Source organism: Eptatretus burgeri, chromosome 18 (assembly GCF_056783735.1).
Source record: "Eptatretus burgeri isolate ZD-2024b chromosome 18, Ebu_testis_v1, whole genome shotgun sequence".
In the NCBI taxonomy this organism is placed as follows: domain Eukaryota; kingdom Metazoa; phylum Chordata; class Myxini; order Myxiniformes; family Myxinidae; genus Eptatretus; species Eptatretus burgeri.
In genome coordinates this window covers 36,692,231-36,713,226 of record NC_140978.1, presented here as the reverse complement: position 1 = coordinate 36,713,226, position 20,996 = coordinate 36,692,231, and the positions used below count along the sequence as shown (strand labels likewise).

Below are 20,996 nucleotides of genomic sequence, written 5' to 3'. Positions count from 1 at the left end.
CCCATCATGCATGCTAATTCACCGTGTCTACATTTAAATTTTATAACTGCAAAATTGTTTCATCATTCTAAACCTTTTACTGCCCCCAGCCGCGCGATATCGAAGTATTCGCTTCTTGTTTTTTCACCAATCTCACCCGTCGCTGTGTCGTCTGCCGGTGACATGGAAACATCCCCAGCTCGTGATTCTTTCTTCGAAGGATCCTCCATTCCCTGCTGCTTGTCCATATCTCGTTGCTCTATATTATCTTTTTCACCTCGAGTCTCAACATATTCTTGCACCGTTTGATATTCGCCATTACTTTCACGACCGTCGATCCTCTCTGTATCTTGCGCGGCTTCTTCACTTCCTCTGCCTTCTTCGTTGCTCTTTCCTTCTTCTTCACTCAGCGCTGCTCCTCGAACAGCACGGACGCAGCACGGACGCAGCACGCGATGGAAGCTCACATCTCACCAAAGCACACCCTCTTTCGCCGCTTGATGCCAGCGCGTTCCCATCGCCATGGTAACGGATCACGTGACGCCAGCGAGCCTGTGATTGGTTAATTCGCGCGTCGCCACGGCAATCCGAAGTTGAACACATTGCGCTGAGCGAACGGTTTGAAAGGACGTGAAACGTGTCATTAAATTAATACTTTTGAAGTGAAATCTCCACACGACTGCGATGCCGCTTCCTGATGCCCGCGTCGACCGTCGGCATCGGCTCTCCGCGGCCAGGTGCGGACACCAGGTCCTTTTGGCTGTAACGGATATATCCTGTTTTAAAAGAAAAGAAAAACCTCTCAGGAGCGATTTAGAAATGCTTGACTTCACTGTTGATTTTAAAATGTCTTCCTTTCGAAATGCCGTTTGGTTCACCATTTCGAGCAGGTTCTCGCTCTTCTGACGTCTCCATGAGCCGAAAACGTTAAACCAAACTCCATCCCAACCACTGGACAGCAAAACCTCGCGAGTCGGACAACAGTTAGCCTGAGAGATTCTTCTTCTTTCTATTCACCTTCTTCTTCCTATTCACATTCTTCTTCCTTTTAACTTCTTCTTCTTCTTCTTCTTCTTCTTCACATTTTCTTCCTCGTCCTGCTGCTTCTTGCTCTTCATCTGGGCGCTGCTCTGCCGTTGATGTTGTCAGTTCCCTCTGCTGGATTGGGGCAGGTATTTAGATTTGTTCAGGGTGTCAGCGATAGCTCGCCTACTCTTCGTGAAGGACACCACGTGATCTTTAACGTCAACCAAATAATGCTAGCAGACGGGACACCCGGCTTAACCTTCATCCGAGGGATGGCACACACATTGATGAATCGCCCTGCCTGTGAAACACCAGGATGACGGTTTATAGCTGGGTCGAGATTCAAACCCAGGCAGGACGGCTTCGAGACAGCTGGAGAGCTGACGTATAGTCATTCAAGAAAGTGAAGTGTAGATATTAAAGTAAAATGTTGATCTATAGTTAATTAAAGTAAGTGAAGTGTAGATGTTAAAGTAAAATGATGATGTATAGTTAATTAAAGAAAGTGAAGTGTAGATATTCAAGTAAAATGATGATGTATAGTTAATGAAAGAAAGTGAAGTGTAGATATGAACGTAAAATGATGATGTGTAGTTGATTAAAGAAAGTGAAGTGTAGATATTAAAGTAAAATTATGATGTACAGTTAATTAAAGAAAGTGAAGTGCAGATATTAAAGTAAAATGATGATGTATAGTTAATTAAAGAAAGTGAAGTGTAGATACTAAAGTAAAATGATGACGTATATTTAATTAAATAAAGTGAAGTGTAGATATTAAAGTAAAATGATGATGTATAGTTAATTAAAGAAAGTGAAGTGTAGATATGAACGTAAAATGATGATGTGTAGTTAATTAAAGAAAGTGAAGTGTAGATATTAAAGTAAAATGATGATGTATAGTTAATTAAAGAAAGTGAAGTGTAGATATTAAAGTAAAATGATGACGTATAGTTAATTAAAGAAAGTGAAGTGTAGATATTAAAGTAAAATGATGATGTATAGTTAATTAAAGAAAGTGAAGTGTAGATATTAAAGTAAAATGATGACGTATAGTTAATTAAAGAAAGTGGTATAGATATTAAAGTAAAATGATGATATATAGTTAATTAAAGAAAGTGAAGTGTAGATATTAAAGTAAAATGATGATGTATAGTTAATTAAAGAAAGTGAAGTGTAGGTATTAAAGTAAAATGATGATGTATAGTTAATTAAAGAAAGTGAAGTGTAGATATTAAAGTAAAATGATGATGTATAGTTAATTAAAGAAAGTGAAGTGTAGATATTAAAGTAAAATGATGACGTATAGTTAATTAAAGAAAGTGGTATAGATATTAAAGTAAAATGATGATATATAGTTAATTAAAGAAGGTGAAGTGTAGATATTAAAGTAAAATGATGATGTATAGTTAATTAAAGAAAGTGAAGTGTAGGTATTAAAGTAAAATGATGATGTATAGTTAATTAAAGAAAGTGAAGTGTAGATATTAAAGTAAAATAATGATATATAGTTAATTAAAGAAAGTGAAGTGTAGATATTAAAGTAAAATGATGATGTATAGTTAATGAAAGAAAGTGAAGTGTAGATATTAAAGTAAAATGATGACGTATATTCAATTAAAGAAAGTGAAGTTTCGATATGAAAGTAAAATGATGACATAGAGTCAATTAAAGAAAGTGAAGTGTAGATATTAAAGTAAAATGATGATGTGTATTTATGGTTTTATTGTTCTCAGAATGAACGAGGCAATCAGAGCTTATGAAGAAGCAGCTAAGTCCAGCAGGTCGAGGGTTTCAATCCCAACAGAACCCCAGCTGCCCTCCTTGGTCAGTGTAACAGTGCAATGTCTTTCGACAATGATCACTTTGGGTTGAGGAATGAGTCTTGAGGACTTGGTGTTGGGGGAATCAGTCTCGAGGAATGAGTCTGAAGGAATTTATGTTGGGGGAATGAGTCTCGAGGAATGAGTCTGAAGGAATTTATGTTGGGGAATGATTCTTTAGGAACGAGTTTTGAGGAATGAATCTCGAGGACGACGTCTTGGGGAATGGGTCCTGGGAATGAGTCTTGAGGAATGAGTTCTGAAGAATGAGTCTTGATGAATGAGTTGAGTAATGAGTCTTGAGGTCTTGGGGAATGTGTCCTAGGGAATGAGTTGAGGAATGAGTTGTGCAATGAGTCTTGAGGCTTTGGAGAATGTGTCCTAGGGAATGAGTCTTGAGGAATGAGTTTTGAGGACTTGGTCTTTAGGAATGAATGTTGAGGAATGAGTCTTGTGCAATGAGTCTTGAGGAATTAGTCTTGAGGACTTGGTTTTGGGGAATGAGTCTTGAGGACTCGGTCCTGGGGAATGAGTCTTGAGGTCTTGGGGAATGGGTCCTGGGGAATGTCTTTTGCAATGAGTCTTGAGGACTTGGTGTTGGGGGGGGGGGTGAGTCTCGAGGAATGAGTCTGAAGGAATTTAAGGTTGGGGAATGGGTCTTGGGGAATGATTCTTTAGGAATGAGTTGTGCAATGAGTTTTGAGGAATGAATCTCGAGGACTAGGTCTTTGGGAATGGGTCCTGGGGAATGAGTCTTGAGGAATGAGTTCTGAAGAATGAGTCTTGAGGAATGAGTCTTGAGGTCTTGGGGAATGTGTCCTCGGGAATGAGTGTTGAGGAATGAGTTGTGTAATGAGTCTTGAGGTCTTGGGGAATGTGTCCTAGGGAATGAGTCTTGAGGAATGAGTTTTGAGGACTTGGTCTTTAGGAATGAATGTTTTGAGGAATGAGTCTTGTGCAATGAGTCTTGAGGAATTAGTCTTGAGGACTCGGTCCTGGAGAATGAGTCTTGAGGTCTTGTGGAATGGGTGCTGGGGAATGTCTTGAGGAATGAGTTTTGAGAACTTGGTCTTAAGGAATGAGTGTTGAGAAATGAGTCTTGAGGTCTTGGGGAATGTGTCCTAGGGAATGAGTCTTGTGCAATGAGTTTTGAGGACTTGGTCTTAAGGAATGAATGTTGAGAAATGAGTCTTGTGCAATGAGTTTTGAGAACTTGGTCTTAATGAATGTGTTGAGAAATGAGTCTTGAGGTCTTGGGGAATGTGTCCTAGGGAATGAGTCTTGAGAAATTAGTCTTGAGGACTTGGTTTTGGGGAATGAGTCTTGAGGACTCGGTCCTGGGGAATGAGTCTTGAGGTCTTGGGGAATGGGTCCTGGGGAATGTCTTGTGCAATGAGTCTTGAGGAATGAGTTTTGAGGACTTGGTCTTAAGGAATGAGTCTTGAGGTCTTGGGGAATGAGTCTTGAGGACTTTCTCCTGGGGAATAAGTCCTGGGGAATGAGTCTTGAGGAATGAGTTAAGGAATGAGTCTTGAGGACTTGATCTTGGGGAATGGGTCCTGGGGAATGAGTCTTGAGGACTTGGGTAATTTTTCTGATATCCATGCAAACGACATCTGCATAATTGTGTTTATTTTCTTAGGTAATCAGTGAAGAAAGGATGCAAGTGGTAAGTTAATATTCATCCCTATTACTAATTTCCTCAAAGTGGATTACCAGCAAAAAGCAGCCATTTGCTCGTACATCAACTCACACAATGTATTCCAATGGCTGCTGCAATATCAGGCGTGTTTTGAATGGTTTAGCTCATCTACTCACACAACATGCGTGTTCTACCATGTATGATTAATTATGACTTAAAAACGGGTTAAACGAACCACGAGACTGGCTTTCACATTTACCGACACAGCTATACACCTGTGACAGGTGTTTACTATAACTTGTAACACCCTCTATTGAGGGCCTGCTCATGGAGTCTTCTGCATGCGCTCACGTCGACCCCATGTACCTGTATGGTTCACCACCGCACATGTTGCCTCTTTTAATACGAATATTCTAACACTATAACATATTCTCTGTCACTTGTAGATTTGTTTTTCTTGTGACTAATCAATTTTATGTTTTCCAATATTATTGTTTGTCCAACTTCCTTGTGAGTTTAAGAGGGTGAACCTGAATACACTTGGAAGTGTGGAGTTGGGGAAAGGGGAGGAAGGTGGGTTTATGGGTTTGAGAATGTCTGTCTCTTACCCATGGTACTGATGGAAGGCAAAACAGTTTCTTTAAACCATTTACATACAGTTAAAACAGCCAGCTTAACATCTCCTTCCATTGATACTTTTTGTTTTGAGGGTCATTCCAAGCCAGTTAAATGAAGCCCATTTGTGGGTCTCGGTCTTTCGTGTCTCTCCTTTTTTTTTGTAGAACAGGTATCGAAAACTTCGGCAGTTTGTGGAGAGCAGACCCGTGGCACCCATTGCTGAGAGTTGCCTTAATGCCATCATGAAGCGTGTACCCATTGAGGTTTTCGCAGGCCTGGTTCCCCAAAGACTGGTTCAACCTCTACTGGATGAAGTAGTGTTAGACTACAAGAAAAGCATGAAATTAAACACCGGTGAGGCTATTGTTACTCAAATGAGCCCAACAGTGTGTGCTGAGCTGAGAATCTCATCGATTGATTGCTGAGGGGCCATTTACATATTTATTATAAGTATGCAAATACGGCTACATTTTGACTCCCCTACTCCTCCCCCTGTCCCCCCCTCACTACCCAAAGCTCACCCCCTTGTAAGTTTCATACATCCCCATTTTTCTTTCCTTAATTGTATCTTCCAAACCTTAATTATATTCGTTAACCACTCTTACCACACTTCGATACTCTCCTGTCTCTCCCCTCTTACCACACTCCAATACCCTCCTCTCTCTCTCTCTACTCTTACCACACTCTGATATGCTCTTTCCCTCTCCTCTCTTATCACCCTCAGATAGCCTCCTTTTCTCTGCAGTCTCACTACACTGATTCCCTCCTTTCTCTCTTTACTCTCACCACACTCTGATACCCTCCTTCTCTCTCCAGTCTTTCCACACTCTGATACCCTCCTTTCTCTCTCCAGTCACACCACACTCTGATACCCTCCTTTCTCTCTCCTCTCTTATCACACTCTGATACCCTCCTTCTTTCTTCAATCTTATCACTCTTATACCCTCCTTTCTCTCTCCTCTCTCACCATACTCTCTCTCACCACAACTGATATCATCTTACAAACAATATTACATTTCTCCCTACTTGCTGCAATATATTTCCCAACATCTTTGTCCTGCATTTGATTTATCTCCAAGCTCTTCTATGTCATACAGCAATGCTAAAAGTAACAAGTTTTATTTTATTTTTATTTCAGTTCAACATGTCTTGATTACACCTCCTTTGAAGGCATTACAGAATGAACTCATTCCTCCTCTTCCTCAAGAACCAATGTAAGTCTACATCTGCAATCAATTAAAATGCAGATATCACATTTACGAAACACCCCTGGTGCGGTCTTGGATTGTGGTGGCATGTAACAAAGTGGTGTGCTTTGAATAAGGTGGAGAAAGATGGCCTCCATCTCAGCTCCATACTCCACATCAGGCCTTGCAAACTCCTCACTCCTGGTTAAGATGTTTGGTATCCTGAACGTCCGCTCGAGATAGCTTTCTGTTTGACGATGTGGGGACCAACTTCAAATGAAAAATATTCAGGATACTGAACAATAGGTCTAAGGAGGATGACTGGATGGGGCAAAATAGGGGAACCTTACCCCACCTCACTCTTGAGGTCTTTTCAGTCTGGATTGTGAAATCGTTTCACTGTTTTGCACAAACTGAATACAAGATTCTGGGATAGTCATCTGATCGGGGAGGGCAAATGTTTCTTCCATTTGGTGCTTTGTGGGGTGAAAGACCAATTGAGCTTGTAGTGTGAATGAATGGGCATAGAGTCCTCTTTGGGGGAAAGGCGGTCCACATAAAACAATTGTTTTCCAAAAATAAATATCTGTGGCATCTCGCACAAAGACAAACAGGTAATTGGGTTGCAGCCCCCTTCATGTACGTTTCAGTATTGACAGTTCTGAGACTGCACAAGTACAAGCTATTTTCTTGGACTGACGGCCTCGAGGTGCACACACTTGCTTCTATGCTGTCAAGTCGAGGTTTGAATCCCAACCCAGCTATGAATTGTCATCCCGGTGTTTCACAGGAAAGGTGATTCATTAATGTGTGGGCCATCCCTCGGATGGACGTTAAACGGGAGACTCGTCTGCCGGCATTTGTTGGTGGATGTTAAAGATCCCACAGAAAGTGAGCTATCACCGGCACCCTGAACAAATTCCAAATTCCTACCATAACCAGCAGATGGCATTGCATCAGTGGAACAACCGCACCCTGAGTCAACGATGCTACCTCACAGCCTTGTGCTGCACACAAACGAAAGAAGAAGCTACTCTCTTGAGGTCTCACCTTGTGCAAGGTCTGAAGCCATCCGTCCCTCAAGAATTATCGGTGACTTTCTTTTTTTTCTTCATTGTTTTATTTTCAGAGGCATGGACTTCTCGACTCCTTGGCGCAACAAATTTTTACTTTCCCGCAAACATATAATGAACAAACTTCATATCGTCCATCCGTGCATGACAAAGACTCTGAAAATCTGCCACAGCCTGTTGGCCGGCACCAAGTTGTTTGACGGGTCCAATTTCAGGTGTGTGCACTTGAATTGAAAGTTTAGCAATATTAAAGAGGAATTTCTGCTCTATCTGCCGAGGTTCCACATATGTGTAGTTTCTGGTTTTCGACTGTTTGGAGCAACGAACTTCGTGCGATATTAAATTTGCTTCCATTGAATGTATTTTCTGCAGTTTAATATCCTGTGGATGCTTTGCAGGAGTACTGGGTCAATCACTGTGGAATTGTTCCAAAACGACTTGATGAACCAGTGCAGGAAAACCGAGGAGAAGTTCATGCTTTCGTGGTTCCTGAAGATTGTCAAACTGTTCAGTGACAGTGATCAGTGCAAAAGCACGGATAAAAGCGAATCCTTTTACAGGAGCCTCTCGACGCTCATTTCCATTCAGGTGAGGACAGGTGAATTTCTCAATAACCTATGCAAAAGAACAGCGAACACAAAATGAATGGGTCATCAATGTGTTTGATGCAAAATAAAATAAAGTTGTTGCGTATGTATTAAGTTTTACATGATATTTGTCCAGTGGTATTGGACTCAAGCCAGGGCTAAAGGGTTTTGAGGCTCATGGAGGGCTGAAAAGATGGCCGAGACACGTGCACACTTGCCTCTAAGCTGTCAAGCCTGGGTTTGAATTCCGACCCAGCTATAAACTGTCATCGTGTTTCACAGGCAGGGTGATTCATCAATGTGTGTGCCGTCCCTCGGATGGACATTAAACAGGCGTCCCGTCTGCCAGCAATCGTTGGTTGACGTTAAAGATCCCACGATGTCCTCCGTGAATAGTGCGCAATTTATCGTCGGCCCCATGAACAAATTACAAATTCCTGGTGTGTGTGTGTGTGTGTGTGTGTGTGTGTGTGTGTGTGTGTGTGTGTGTGTGTGTGTGTGTGTTTGTGTGTTGTTGGTTGTTATCTCCATTTGTGGGTTTTAAGAGGTGCAACGGAGTCCTCCCAGGACTCAAAGTATCCACTTCTGTTTCAGTGAGGGATCACTGCTCATGGACCAAGCTGTTCAACTTTGTTGTACTTAGAGTTCTGTTCCACGTGCTCTTTTTCAGGATCGTCACTGAACCCTGGACTGCCTCCAATTGTAGTTCGTTTGTGGTATTATTCCTGGGGATTGTTCTTAAAATCTTGAGGTTCTTTTTATCATTACAGTGGCACCAATGATCACTGGTGCAATTTCAATGCCCTTCAGCTTCCAAGATCTCAAATTGTAGGGCCTGTTTTTTTTCTTTCTTCTTCTGGTGTTGTTTGTCCGTTACATTTTCTTGAATGAATAGTGCTGCTGCGAAACACATGATATTGATTTCCTTCACGATGGATGATTTTGAAATCATTTTTTCTAATTGAATGGTTAGTTCACCTAATTAAGATTTTTGTCCATTTATTGGTTTCTATGCGATGGAGTTTTGGCCTTTCGCTTAGTTTTATCAGTTTTATCTCTTCCATTTTGTTGGCTGACTCTTCTTCCAGCTTCCACGACTCTTCATAATCTTCACCCTCCTCCTCTCCCTCGTCTTTATCTGCCGTTTCCACTTATTTTTCCCGAATTAGTCTGTGTCTGAATTACCTGGTCTTTGTTTCTGAACTGGTCTTGCCGCTCTTTCAGGAAGGCACCCTCGTTCTCTCCTTTCGCCACGCTCTTTCTTCGCCGCCTTTGGACCGGCTCTACATCAGAGTTTGGGTTCCCGTCTTGTTGTAGAGCCAAAACTCCCTCTCGTGTTATCTCACCCAAATCCCTGCCATCTTTAAAAAATTTTTTTTTAACCTTAAAGCAAGCACTTAGCTCCCTTCGCTCTAATCTCTCTTGCCACTTGTTGCCTTGCCCTAGAAGTAATGTCTTCTCTTCTATCTTTATCGAGATATTTTTTAATTGTTGAAAAGCCCTTCTCAAATTTATGAAGGGGGATCGCTCTCTGCCCGAGTTGCCAATTTCGTTTTTTTTTTTTAGCTGGTCCCTGAACCACTCACCCTTATGTACATTTCCTTCCCCATTCCCTCATGTATGGAATATATTCTGCATTGGAGGATGATCTTCTCCTCAACACTCCGGGGTTTCCGTTTGTAGTTTTCTTCTCTGGAGTGTCGTCTTTGATGGTGGAGAGACAGTTAACAACTTTACAGCTTCTTGCTTTGGAGCATAATCATGTCTCTTTGCAAGGTTTCTCCTCGCTTGAGAAGGTGCAGTCATTATTTTTTACAGTGCACTTTCCTGCTGCTCGGAGTGGACGCACAGACATAGAGTTTCCCTTATAGGAGGCCTGTGACTCTTTTCTCGGGATATATTTTACTTTTTATAAACACAAGGTGTGTGTGTGTGTGTGTGTGTACGTACACATCTGTCTGTCTGTCCAGAGCATACCTTTTAAAATTTTTCTTTTTTTTTAAAACCATTTGAGCCTTCGTCATCAAATTTTCAACAAACTTATATTTTGAGCATGTGGAGAACACTTTAATAATTGGATCAAAATGTCAAAGAGCAAAGTCACATTAAGTACAAATCACCCTCATTCTATCGTGAGGCGGAGTGAATCGACGGTTCGTGCTGCTGAGGCTCTTTGTTCTCGTGGGCTTGATTTGGCCCGTGGTCCGGTGCGGTGAATTGGCGGTTTATGCTGCTGAGGCTCTTTGTGCTCACAAAAGTTTTAATTTAATGATAGTATTTAATTTGTGTTTTATCTGTTCACTAAATAAGTTGTTGTTTTATTGCAGATTAAGATGTTTTAAACATTTACATTATTAATGTTCTTTTTATTGTGCAATGTGCCATGAGTGTCAATACTTGATGGATACTGGTGTGCTATAAATGTTCATATTAATATTATTATTATTATCAGCCGCATCAGCACAAGACGGCTGGGCTTTGTAATCGCTTCTGTGTTTCTTTATTTATTTGCCATTCAAGGTTTTGTCACAATTTTCAACAAACCCTAATTATGCGAATATGAAGGACATTGATTAATAAATTTCACATTGTTTTTTAAGCTGTTGTTTTCGTCAAATTTAGTTTGAGTACAAAGTGGCATGGACAGGCGTTGTACTCCAAGATGCATTGTAGTTTTACATGGAATGCAAGGACATCAATATACAATGGAAAAAGAAACACATTGTATGGGATTCAAATCTGGAATTCCTAGATCATGAGACAGGTAGAAAAGGTTATGCTTATGGACCCGAGATGGTGTTTAACAGCTATCTTGAATCCCTGGAGGAATTATCAGATCGACGTTGCTAATCTATCTTCAATGGCGTGGCTCTTATTTGTTAAATCTCAGTCTTGTTGGGAATGTAATGAACCTGCTTGCTTCTAACAAGACGAAATGATACCTTTTTGACAAAGTAATGGCTTTACCAGTCGTGAAGATCGAGGTATAAGTAAATGTTGAACAATAATGGTGCACATCTGTAACTTAGGCCTAAAATGACATCCCAGAATATTATCTGATGTTTTATTTTTAAAATTAAACCAACTTATGCATTCCCCTGAAGAACATCGTTTCTGTTCCTTGGTCACATCGACAGCTGAAAGAACTCTTGATACGAACCGTTGTGGCTTATGTGCAGCTCTTTGACCTGAGCTGCAAGGAGCATTTGCCACTGTTTGAAATGCAGCTCACGTTGGATGATATCATGGATATCTATCCAAATCCTGAGGATTTCAAAGAGGCCATTCTTGAACCTGTTAAAGAAGCAGCGAACACGATGCAGGTTTGTGCACGATCGTCAGGGGTAAAATACAGTGGAATTTTTGAACCCCCCCGCCCCCCACCACTCACCATAAAAATGCACTGATGAAAACCCACCCACCCACTCCCCCCCACCCCCCCCCCCACCTCACAATGCATACAAGATAAATCGATGGGCCTTCATTAACTTTTTACCCATTCCTTTATCCTATAGTACATATTTCGTTTCAAAAAATTCCTGTTTCCGTAAAAGTAATTTCAATCTTCTTCTTTGACATGAAAACTTTTTCAATACAAGATTCGTTCTGAAACATCCACTCAGTAGTAAATGACTGACATTTTTTCTTGTTTTCAGACCGTTCCAACAATTTACTCCTGGTTGTCTGGTGATGACGGGAAAGAGTATATTGATGCAAAAATCCCTGATGACATCGTGAACAGGGCTCTGAGAACACTTGGGCAGGCTTTTGAGCTCCATATGCAAGGGCCTCTGGATCATCTCAAGAGCTATTGTGAGAAAATACCAAGAGTCATCACACTCTGTGTGTTTGTGACGTAGAAGATAATGAACACCTTATGGGCTTGGGGAACAAATAAGTTTTGAATTTTGCTGATGAAATATATATATATATATATATATATATATATATATATATATATATATATATATGTATACTGTATACAGGGTGAGTCAGAAGTCGTGCCCAATTTCTGTCAGTTGATTGTTTGTTTGCCATTTGTATTACAGTGTCCAAGAAGGTAGACATAAATGAATGACATGTTTATCTAACCATTTATTCAAGAATATTATGCAACTGTACCAAGCTGTTTTACTTGCAATTTTCAAAGTGCCCTCCCTCGTGATTGATGCACGATTGCAGCTGAGCAGGCACAGAGCGGCACACACGTCTGCAAAGTTTGATATCAATTTCCTCAAATTTTGCAGTGATTTGACCCTTCAATTCCTGAATGGTATGAGGCTTTTCACGATAAACACAGTCTTTCATGAGCCCCCAAAGAAAGAAATCTGGAGGTGTAAGGTCTGGGGAGCGTGCCGGCCACTCGATCGGACTGCGGTGGCCGATCCACTTTCTGGGAAAGTTTTCATCAAGCCACTGACAAACATAACGTCCATAATGAGGTGGAGCTCCATCATGCTGGAAATAACAGTCCTGATCTTGTACCCTGGGCCAAAAGAAGGTTTGCAGCATATCCAGGTAAATTTCTGCAGTGACAGATCCCTCAAAGAAAAAGGGTCCAATTATCCCTAATGGAGATATGGCTGCCCAAACTGTCACTCCAGGTAAATTTACCTCCTTCTCAACTGTCACTCTTGGGTTATTCGCAGCCCAGTAGACACAATTGTGTCTGTTAATTGTGCCATTAAGCTCAATTTGGTGCAAGTTCAGGAACTTTCCACACACGCAGCAATAACCTGCAAAATAAAATCAAAAATAAATAAATTACGAAAATTAATAATCTGCAAGACAATTATTAACAACATGACTTCCCAGAAAGCATCTGACAGCCGAAAAAACAGAAATTGGGTGCTGCTTTTGACTCACCCTTTGTATATATATATATATATATATATATATATATATATATATATATATATATATATATATATATATATATATATATATATATATATATATATATATATATATATATATATATATATATATATATATATATTTATGTGTATATATATACCCATCCTCATGTCTGGTGGGATTCTAACTTTGATGCATTGAGAAGGGTAAAGAATAGATTCCCTTTCTTATCAGAGGGCCTTTTTCTCTTTACGACAGACACATTCATGCACGTGAGATAGCTGTTAGCCCAACGGAGGCTCGTCTACCCCATTTCCACAGGACACATTGGCTTGAATGAGGAGATTGGGACCACACTCTGTGCAGACCGTTGGTGCTGCTTAAGCTTAAGCAGTCTCCTTGGCTATTGGGCACAATCCTTGATGGGTCGCCACTCCGACACAGTATACCAGCAGGCTGGCACTCATTTTGCCGACCTCGGAAGGATGACAGGCCGAGTTAATCCCACCTGGTATTAATTCAACAGCTGAGCGGGATTTGAACTCAGGACTCGAGGATCCAAAGCCCGCCACCCTAACCTTTAAGCCAACACCAGGCATATTGGCTTGGAGGTGGATGATTTATTTAGACCTTGGACTAACAGGACATTTGATTTAGCACACCACGGGCTTTTCCTGAGAAATTAATCTGACGGTCAAATACGGCTGTGGATCATTTACCTTACCCAGCTTTTTTCATCGACGTTTGACACCCACCTCTTTCACCGACTTTGGCGTCCACCTTTTTCCATCGACGTTTGACGCCGCCCCGTTTGGCAGCTCTGTAGATGGTTGTTGACGTTTTATGAGCACTTCACGTTTTCACTCGGTAATTCTGGCAAACAGCTACTTTCCACCATTCGTCCAGCACCACAAACATGGCATCGTAAGCCAGGCCTGTGCTGATTTGGGGTTGCATCTCGCTCTGGTAAGGAAGGAATGATCGTGAGATTGGCGGTTTGTCATGTGCACCGATGCGCCAATAGACAAGATGGATTTGGCTGAGGTCTGCTTGAGGCTCCACCCAGACTGGCTGCCTATAAAAAGGATGGGGCGACAGTTTTGTGACAGTTGGTGGCAGCTGGTTGCGGCTTCTTACAGCTCTGAGAGTTTTTGTGACAGCTGGGTGACGGCTATTTTCAGCTTCAGTCAGTTCCAGTCAGACGGTTGTTGAGCTGGCAACAGATGATTTGTGACAGTTGGTGATGGCCTTGCAGCTCTGATCGCTGGTGACAACCTCACAGCACCTCAGCACCTTACACCTTCTCATAGCACCTCACAGCGCTTCACAGTTCTTCGCAGTGTCTCGCAGCGCCTCACAGCACATCACAGCTCCTTACAGCTGTCTATTGGTTGTGACTCCTGACAGTTGGTGACGCTTGGACCGTTAATGCTGGTTCTGCTTGAGACCTGCTCTTGGCATACCTTATTCTTGGCGTCCCTGTTTCCTGGGGGTAATGACATGATGTTGATTGGTGTTCAAGCCTGTTTGCGAGTGGGTGCACGGCATGGCAGGGCGCTGGCAACGGACCAAGGCATGCTCACACATTTTGGGACATTTTATTTGACGCACGACGCCTTCTATCTTGGTGAGCGAGACTGGATTTCTCTCCCTCCTGAATGATCTGCTGGGTACCCTTGTCTCGTGTTTCATCGTTAAGCAAGGCATAGTGATAAGCATCTGCTCTTTGTCTGTTTTTCTATCAATGCCTGATTAATTCTTTATTTGCTTGCGATTATATTGATTTATTTGAATTTCCCTATTTTCTCCACAAATACAAAAAAAGTTCTTCAGTTCATTTATTTTTCTTATTAATAAATTCCTTGTTGATGTTTTAACCTGTCCATGCTTGTCCTTTCCTTCTATTGATCCAGCATTGTCCGAATCTAGATAGACTGGGAGGCAATTACCAAACTAATTGACCTGTCATAGTCGGCACGCACCAGCGGTTAAACACTTGGCCGCCCTAATTAAGATCTAATCAAGATAAAATTGGTGCTTTGCCGAGGGCGCACTCCCCGTTCAGGAAGCCACGTGACCTCGAGTTAAATTGTAACTTAGACGGTGAACACTGGAACTCGTGGGTAACTGATTGGTGTTCATGGTTGTAAAGCAACCCACCGTATCACGAAGTTAATTGTGAGCGGTGGCCCCAGGTCCGGCTCCAAGGAGGAGAAATGGGGATTAACCCCCTCATAATACACTCGGTACCTGTGGTCGTAACAATATATGTATATTGAAACATGTGGAGTGTGACAAGCTCTCCGCTGATCCCCATTTGACACAGTCCACACCAAAGCTTCGCCTCCAACACAGAGGCCTCGGCCTGGTGACTGTCAAAAGATTATATGGTCATCATCAGTTAAACATCAAACGGAACCACCGATCCGGATTTCGGGCTTATTTGCCCTCGTCAGGATGGCATACCAATAAATATCGAACCAATGATGACCATTTTCTTCGTTTATACATCATACGCACCTTCTGACTTATGGTGAGCATCGCCGCGGATTATAATGTCTCACAAGGTAAAACCGCATAATCCACACAGAACAACCATCCATCAATCCTGATTGACCCCACCACCCATGCAGGCAAAACACCCACTTTTACAGTTGTGCACCACACCTCGCAGGCCACGACAAGCACCAAGCGTCATGAACATGCATGTGAGAGCACCTGATGGGTTAACGATCACAGACGGGTCGAATGTGCCCTATTAAGCAATTCACAAATGAAGGGAACATGGAGAGGAATTCCGCCAGACCAAGGGATGACCTAACAGCCGTGGGGCTGAAGGTGAGACTGATGGGGTGAAGGATGAATGATTGAAAGTAACAGTGGGATTTTATAGAATGATGGTGTGAAGGAGGAAAGATTGAACGTAACAGAGGGGGAGCGGAGAGACATTACACTGGAAAAATACAGCCTAGCCAACACATGCTCTCCAAAGAGCCCTTTGACAAGGGATAAAGGACTATCTATACAAAGACAAATTAAATAACTGATCCTCGGCTCACCTACGTGTCCATGTACGCTCTTCCCCTGGGGTAAGTTTTCCAAAACCATAATGATACATTGTTTTATATATGTATATTGTTATGAAAATGAGTTTGGGGTTAATGAGCGGTTAAATATTTATCAGTTATCTCTTGATGAATGTGAGCGTAAGTGTTTGTAATTGTATTGGTAATGACCAGGACAGATGTCCCAGCACCCTCGACCCTTGTTTCTTTCTCCCTCTCTGCCCTCTGTGTTTCACGCTTAAATTACTTCCAATTGTCCTTTCACACCATACAACCACATGTTCTGCAGGAAAATGGTGCGTCCATAAATCCTAGTTGCGACCCCCCCCCCGCACACACTATGATGAGATGGCATGTGTGCAACTTCAGAGCATGCCCGACTGGAGACACTGCACCACAGATGGTCGGGGTTTGGTTATAAAATGGTAGTGACGCTCACATGCTGAGAGATGCAGGGAGGTAAAGAAGATGCATGGAAACACCCGACAGTGACGCCAGACATGTCAAGAGACAGGCCAAGCCAGTGAAGAAGAGTCTGGTGTGCAAGAAGGATTGTAGGGCAAGCCTGTTGCAACAGTACACATTTCTGTTTACTCTCCGTTCATCCTGTGTCCCTGACTGATAAAGGAGAGTACAACTATGAGTAATCACCTTATTGCATTGTTGGAACTTCGAAGTGATAATTCATAAGTTGTTCTGTATTTCATACAAGTTAAAGTTACGTTCCAGATCAATGACATGGTTCGAGTTAAAATTAATGAATTTTTCCAACAATGATCATTTGGCGTTAATTGACTGACTATGTTTGTATGGTTTCTTTCTTACAGTTGACAAGTATAACTGGTTATTAAATGGCACAGCTCAACAACAGATTGACAAGTTCCTAACCCCTCCATTCGACTTTGATGAGTGTGCGACGGTGAGTGTCACTCGGCTCTTACTGAATTTTGCAACCACTTTCCATGGTTTTATATAATTTGTTAAATTACGATGAATTGGATAAGAACTGATTGCATGTCTTATAGACCAACAAATTCGGAGAGGTTTAAAAAAAAAGAGTTTTTTTATATTCTTGTATATATAGTCAAGGTTTGTGGAAGAGCTAAAACACTGAATGGATCAGGACGCAAAATGAACAGTAGAGAGAGGGAGACACCTAATCAGTAGAGTTGAAGGACAAGGAGAGGGAGACTTGGACAAAGAATGGGTGTGGGGAAGAATGAGGGGTAGGAAAGGATGCATGGGGTGGACAAGATGGATACAGAAGCAAACTCTCAGGAAGGAAAAACTGGAAATTTGGAAGGAGGTGGGCTTGGGAGTGAGGGAGGGGATTTCCAGGGCAAACAAAGATCATGGTTTTGGATGGGGCATAATCTGAGATTGTGGTCAACAGCTGTCTTGAAGACCTGGGGGGAGGGGGGGGACGACGACAAATGACACTACCAAGGAAGGACTTTGTACAATGGAGGGTGCCCAGTCGGCGACTGGCTTTGGAGGCCAATTTTGAAATGTGGTTTGCCCTTGAGAGCTCATGACTGATAGTGAAACCCAGGAGTTTGAGTGACTGAACTTTATCAAAAGGTTTGTTAAGTAAGTAGATTGGCGGGGGGTTCCAGATGGTAGTAAATGCTGCACACACAAACAAGAGTTTGACTTATTGTGTAAATGAGATCCGTGTGGTGCTCATGTGTTTTACTTCAGTACGTTGAGGAATACAAGAGGCTTGCCAAGGAGATCGCAGAACTGCCAGTACTTGTACACTTTCCCATGGTTGCCCTGAATTGCATGGACCTCAGGCAGGGCTTGGTGGATGTGGCAAATGGTTTTGCAAACACGTTACTCGACACACTTGTCTCGGACCACCGGGAAGCAAACCTGATGTAAGTGGGAAGGCGATGGAAGTTGTCAGGGAAAGGGAAATCAAGAATATACTTTGTTGAAAAATGTATTGATTGTTGATAGTTTGACAACATCAGAATTACTTGTTTTTTTTGCAATTATTTCAGAATCTGCAAGGAGTTTGAAATTATCAAAGAATATTGCGCTAAGGTTCCAGAAAACAGTGAAGAGATGGTCCGAATCACGGCATATGTTGAGGAAGTGAAGAAGACGACTGTTAAAAGACTCAAAAACAACATTCAGGTACATTTTAGCAATCTCAAAGTATGCAGAACTTGAACGTCCCGCCACTAAATTTAGAAACATCGTTCCCTGATCTCTGTCAATACCTTTGCAGGATTGTGTCCATCGGCTGAACTACCTGCTGGATGTTCACATATTCTCTCCGAAGGACGCTGCTCTTCATTTTGAAACGCTGCTTTGGCCTGAGAATATAATTCCCTTTTTTGATGCCAATGATGAGGTGGTTCACTCATTGCCACACACAGCTCTGCCAGTGCAGAGCAACCGGTCCAAGACAATACAGGGCATATTATTTTTATTAATTATTCTAAAAACTACAGGATCATTGAATCGAAGTGGAATGCAGCTTCATTGTCATGTCTATAAATAAGACTCCAATAATGGAGACCACTCAGAATTCACTTTTTTCATCATATGTCCAATGATGTTTTACTTCAGGTGTTTTTCTGTTGTAAGTATGGGACATGGGTCAAACCCGGAGTCATTCAGATTAACTTGTAATTGGAAAGGCAATAAGAGCAACAACAGAGTGAGTGGGAGAACATCAAGTTCATCTCACTTCTGGACCTTTCTGTATTCGGCAGTTCATTCCGGTCTGTGTTGCCGTTAACCTGTATTGTTATAATATTGCTCCCAAGATTGACACTTGCCTAACATTGACATGTACAAGTTTCAGGACAATATTTGGTCATGAGACAACAATTATTTGGCCATGAAAAGACACAAAGCATAATATCTCATCCGATCGTGAATGTCGGTGTTTTTTATTTGTTTTGTTTTTTTAACTGTTGTGGAGCTAAGCCCACCTTGGATAGGTTGAGGTGCCAGAGCGTTATCAGTGTGCTCCCACACCACTCGACCCCAGCTTCCAACTGCAGTTCGTTTGTGATAATATTCTTAGGGATAGTTTTTAAGATAACCATGAGGTTCTTCTTCATCAATCCTGTTCCAACTTTCGCTGGTACAATTTTGGCATTCTTCAGCTTCCAAGATCTTTTCACTTCATTCTTGAGATCTTGGTATTTGGTAATTTTCTTGATTTCTGTGTTTCGGTCAAAATCGCTGGGTACTGATATCTCAATTAGCAATGCTGTCTTTATTTTATTTTATTTTAACCTTGATACTATATCTGGTTGCAGTGCTTTATTTTCTATGTTCACACTGGATGGGATCATCAGGTCGTACATGAGTGTTACTTCCTTATTTTTAGTGATTGCTTTTGGTTCATGTTTTCATGAGTTATTTTTGGACTCGGATATTGAGGGTTTTTTTCAGATGTGCCAATGGATTACTCTACATACCTTGTTGTGCCCTTGGGTGTACAGCTGTTCCGACAGCGGTGGCGTCGTACTTTGTTTTGTTTTTTAACATCCCGATCAGAGGTGGTTCGTACTTTCTGTTTCTACCTTGCCGAACCTGTACCTGTCTGATTGACTCAGTCCTGCCATATTCTTAAAGCCATTGATATAGTGTCCTTGGTTTTGGGCATTAATAATTAATAATTTGTTCTCCATCCCAGTTGAGCTTTACTCTTCTAAACTATTTCAATAAGCCTTCTTTGTCAATGTCCAATCTGTCCAACTTTAAAAAAATACTTTCTTGCTCTTTTATCGTTCTCCCAGTTGTCAGTGTGTATTTGTTGACATAATTAGTTTTTTTTTGTCTTTTTTGCAATAATTGGGGCTGTCTGTATTTGTTGCTGTTTCAGTTTCATGTGTGACATCTGCTCGCACCTGTTCTTGGAATTGTTTTGCTGGGTAGGTAAGGATAGCTTTTCTGGTTTGCTGTCTTCTTGTTTGCGTACAAATTGGATTCTGTAGTCTGTTGCACTTTTCACATACTCAACCAATCCTACTGTTGCCATCTGTGAACTTGGTTGAGTTCCATCAGGCCGCTACCTCCTTCTTGTCTCGCCAGGTAGATTCTTGGGATGCACTGAATTTTGTGGAGAGTGAGGAGTTTCCTTGTTTTGATATCTAGCTTATTGATTTCCACTTGTGGCTACTTTATTATGCCACAGCTGCATTGGAACACTGGTACTGCGAGTTGGTTTCTGGCTTTGATTTTGTTCCTTGGAGAAAGGTATGTTTTCAGGATCAGCCTCGGTCTACGCAGGTATTCTATGGTAATTATTTTGCGCATTTGTTTTATGATGCATTTAGTGGTCCTCTTCTACTCCTGTATTGTTGTATCTTGGTCGATTTTTTATGTTGTCCGTTTTTGTTGGTTCACCTTGTACGAATGTGCACTTGGCACACTTATCTAGGCCAAATTCCAATTGGATGTCGTCAGAGTACCATTTCACTCATTTCAGTTGTTCTGCCAATTTCTTGTTATTCAGTGCGAAGAGTTTTAAATCATCCTTATATAGTAGATGTGTCACCTTTCTTTTTTCTTTGGATGTTCTTCTACTTGAAGAATAGAAGAATGTGTTTATGTGTGCTTGTGTGTTGTTAACCATGTCAGTGATGTACTGATTAGTTAACCTTTCATCACACAAAATAATATGTTCAAGCTTCGTAACATTTTTGCCAGTGTGGAACCCCCTTTCCTGGAATAATATTGTTGTGGCCCCAGGGTGATTGTGGTACTACAAGGGAGGTGATATCCCTGGTTTCTCCCCGGACTCACCGAGAATCGCAGGTCGTCACACACAAATAAGTTCGTTCACGGCGGGTCGCTAATCGACCGAGAACACCAATAATTTGACCACATGACCCAGTGTCCTCCGTCTGGTCAGGTCAGGTATGGGAGCATGTGCCAGAACAGCACGTCGCTGCGTCCACTTTCCGCCGGTACTCCAGGGGCCTCCGTCTGGCCATCCCCCAGGCAGATGCCAGGCCCATCCCCATCTCCTTGAGATGATGGTCAACCTGTTGCAATCATGAGGCACGTGGTCGACGCACTGGCCTCCTCCACTCATGAGACTCCCTCGCTGAGAGAATCTGGTGAGCAAGATCAGAGTCAGGAAAATGAGCCACATGTCCATACAGCCGCAAC

General features: G+C 41.9%; 2 protein-coding genes across 6 annotated transcripts in view; one reads left to right on the top strand and one right to left on the bottom strand.

The window, feature by feature from the left end:
- IQUB (IQ motif and ubiquitin domain containing) overlaps nucleotides 1-476 on the bottom strand; it is a 35,157-nt gene extending 34,681 nt beyond the window's left edge. For both annotated transcript variants that reach the window (XM_085863783.1, XM_085863785.1), the window contains exon 1: nucleotides 137-476. In XM_085863783.1, coding sequence (XP_085719909.1) covers nucleotides 137-227 — 91 coding nt within the window. In that variant the 5' untranslated portion in view covers nucleotides 228-476. The remainder of the gene's footprint in view (nucleotides 1-136) is intronic.
- The window catches only part of DNAH12 (dynein axonemal heavy chain 12), a 323,986-nt gene that overhangs the window by 53,189 nt on the left and 249,801 nt on the right, over nucleotides 1-20,996 (top strand). For 3 of the 4 annotated variants that reach the window (XM_085863781.1, XM_085863779.1, XM_085863782.1), the window contains exons 2-13: nucleotides 2,739-2,829; nucleotides 4,468-4,494; nucleotides 5,250-5,439; nucleotides 6,224-6,299; nucleotides 7,402-7,560; nucleotides 7,744-7,933; nucleotides 11,070-11,255; nucleotides 11,589-11,745; nucleotides 16,682-16,773; nucleotides 17,556-17,734; nucleotides 17,861-17,996; nucleotides 18,091-18,216. In XM_085863781.1, coding sequence (XP_085719907.1) covers nucleotides 2,740-2,829; nucleotides 4,468-4,494; nucleotides 5,250-5,439; nucleotides 6,224-6,299; nucleotides 7,402-7,560; nucleotides 7,744-7,933; nucleotides 11,070-11,255; nucleotides 11,589-11,745; nucleotides 16,682-16,773; nucleotides 17,556-17,734; nucleotides 17,861-17,996; nucleotides 18,091-18,216 — 1,608 coding nt within the window. In that variant the 5' untranslated portion in view covers nucleotide 2,739. Of the gene's footprint in view, nucleotides 1-509; nucleotides 717-2,738; nucleotides 2,830-4,467; nucleotides 4,495-5,249; nucleotides 5,440-6,223; nucleotides 6,300-7,401; nucleotides 7,561-7,743; nucleotides 7,934-11,069; nucleotides 11,256-11,588; nucleotides 11,746-16,681; nucleotides 16,774-17,555; nucleotides 17,735-17,860; nucleotides 17,997-18,090; nucleotides 18,217-20,996 lie in introns of those variants that run through there. The other variant, XM_085863780.1, reaches the window with a different exon arrangement.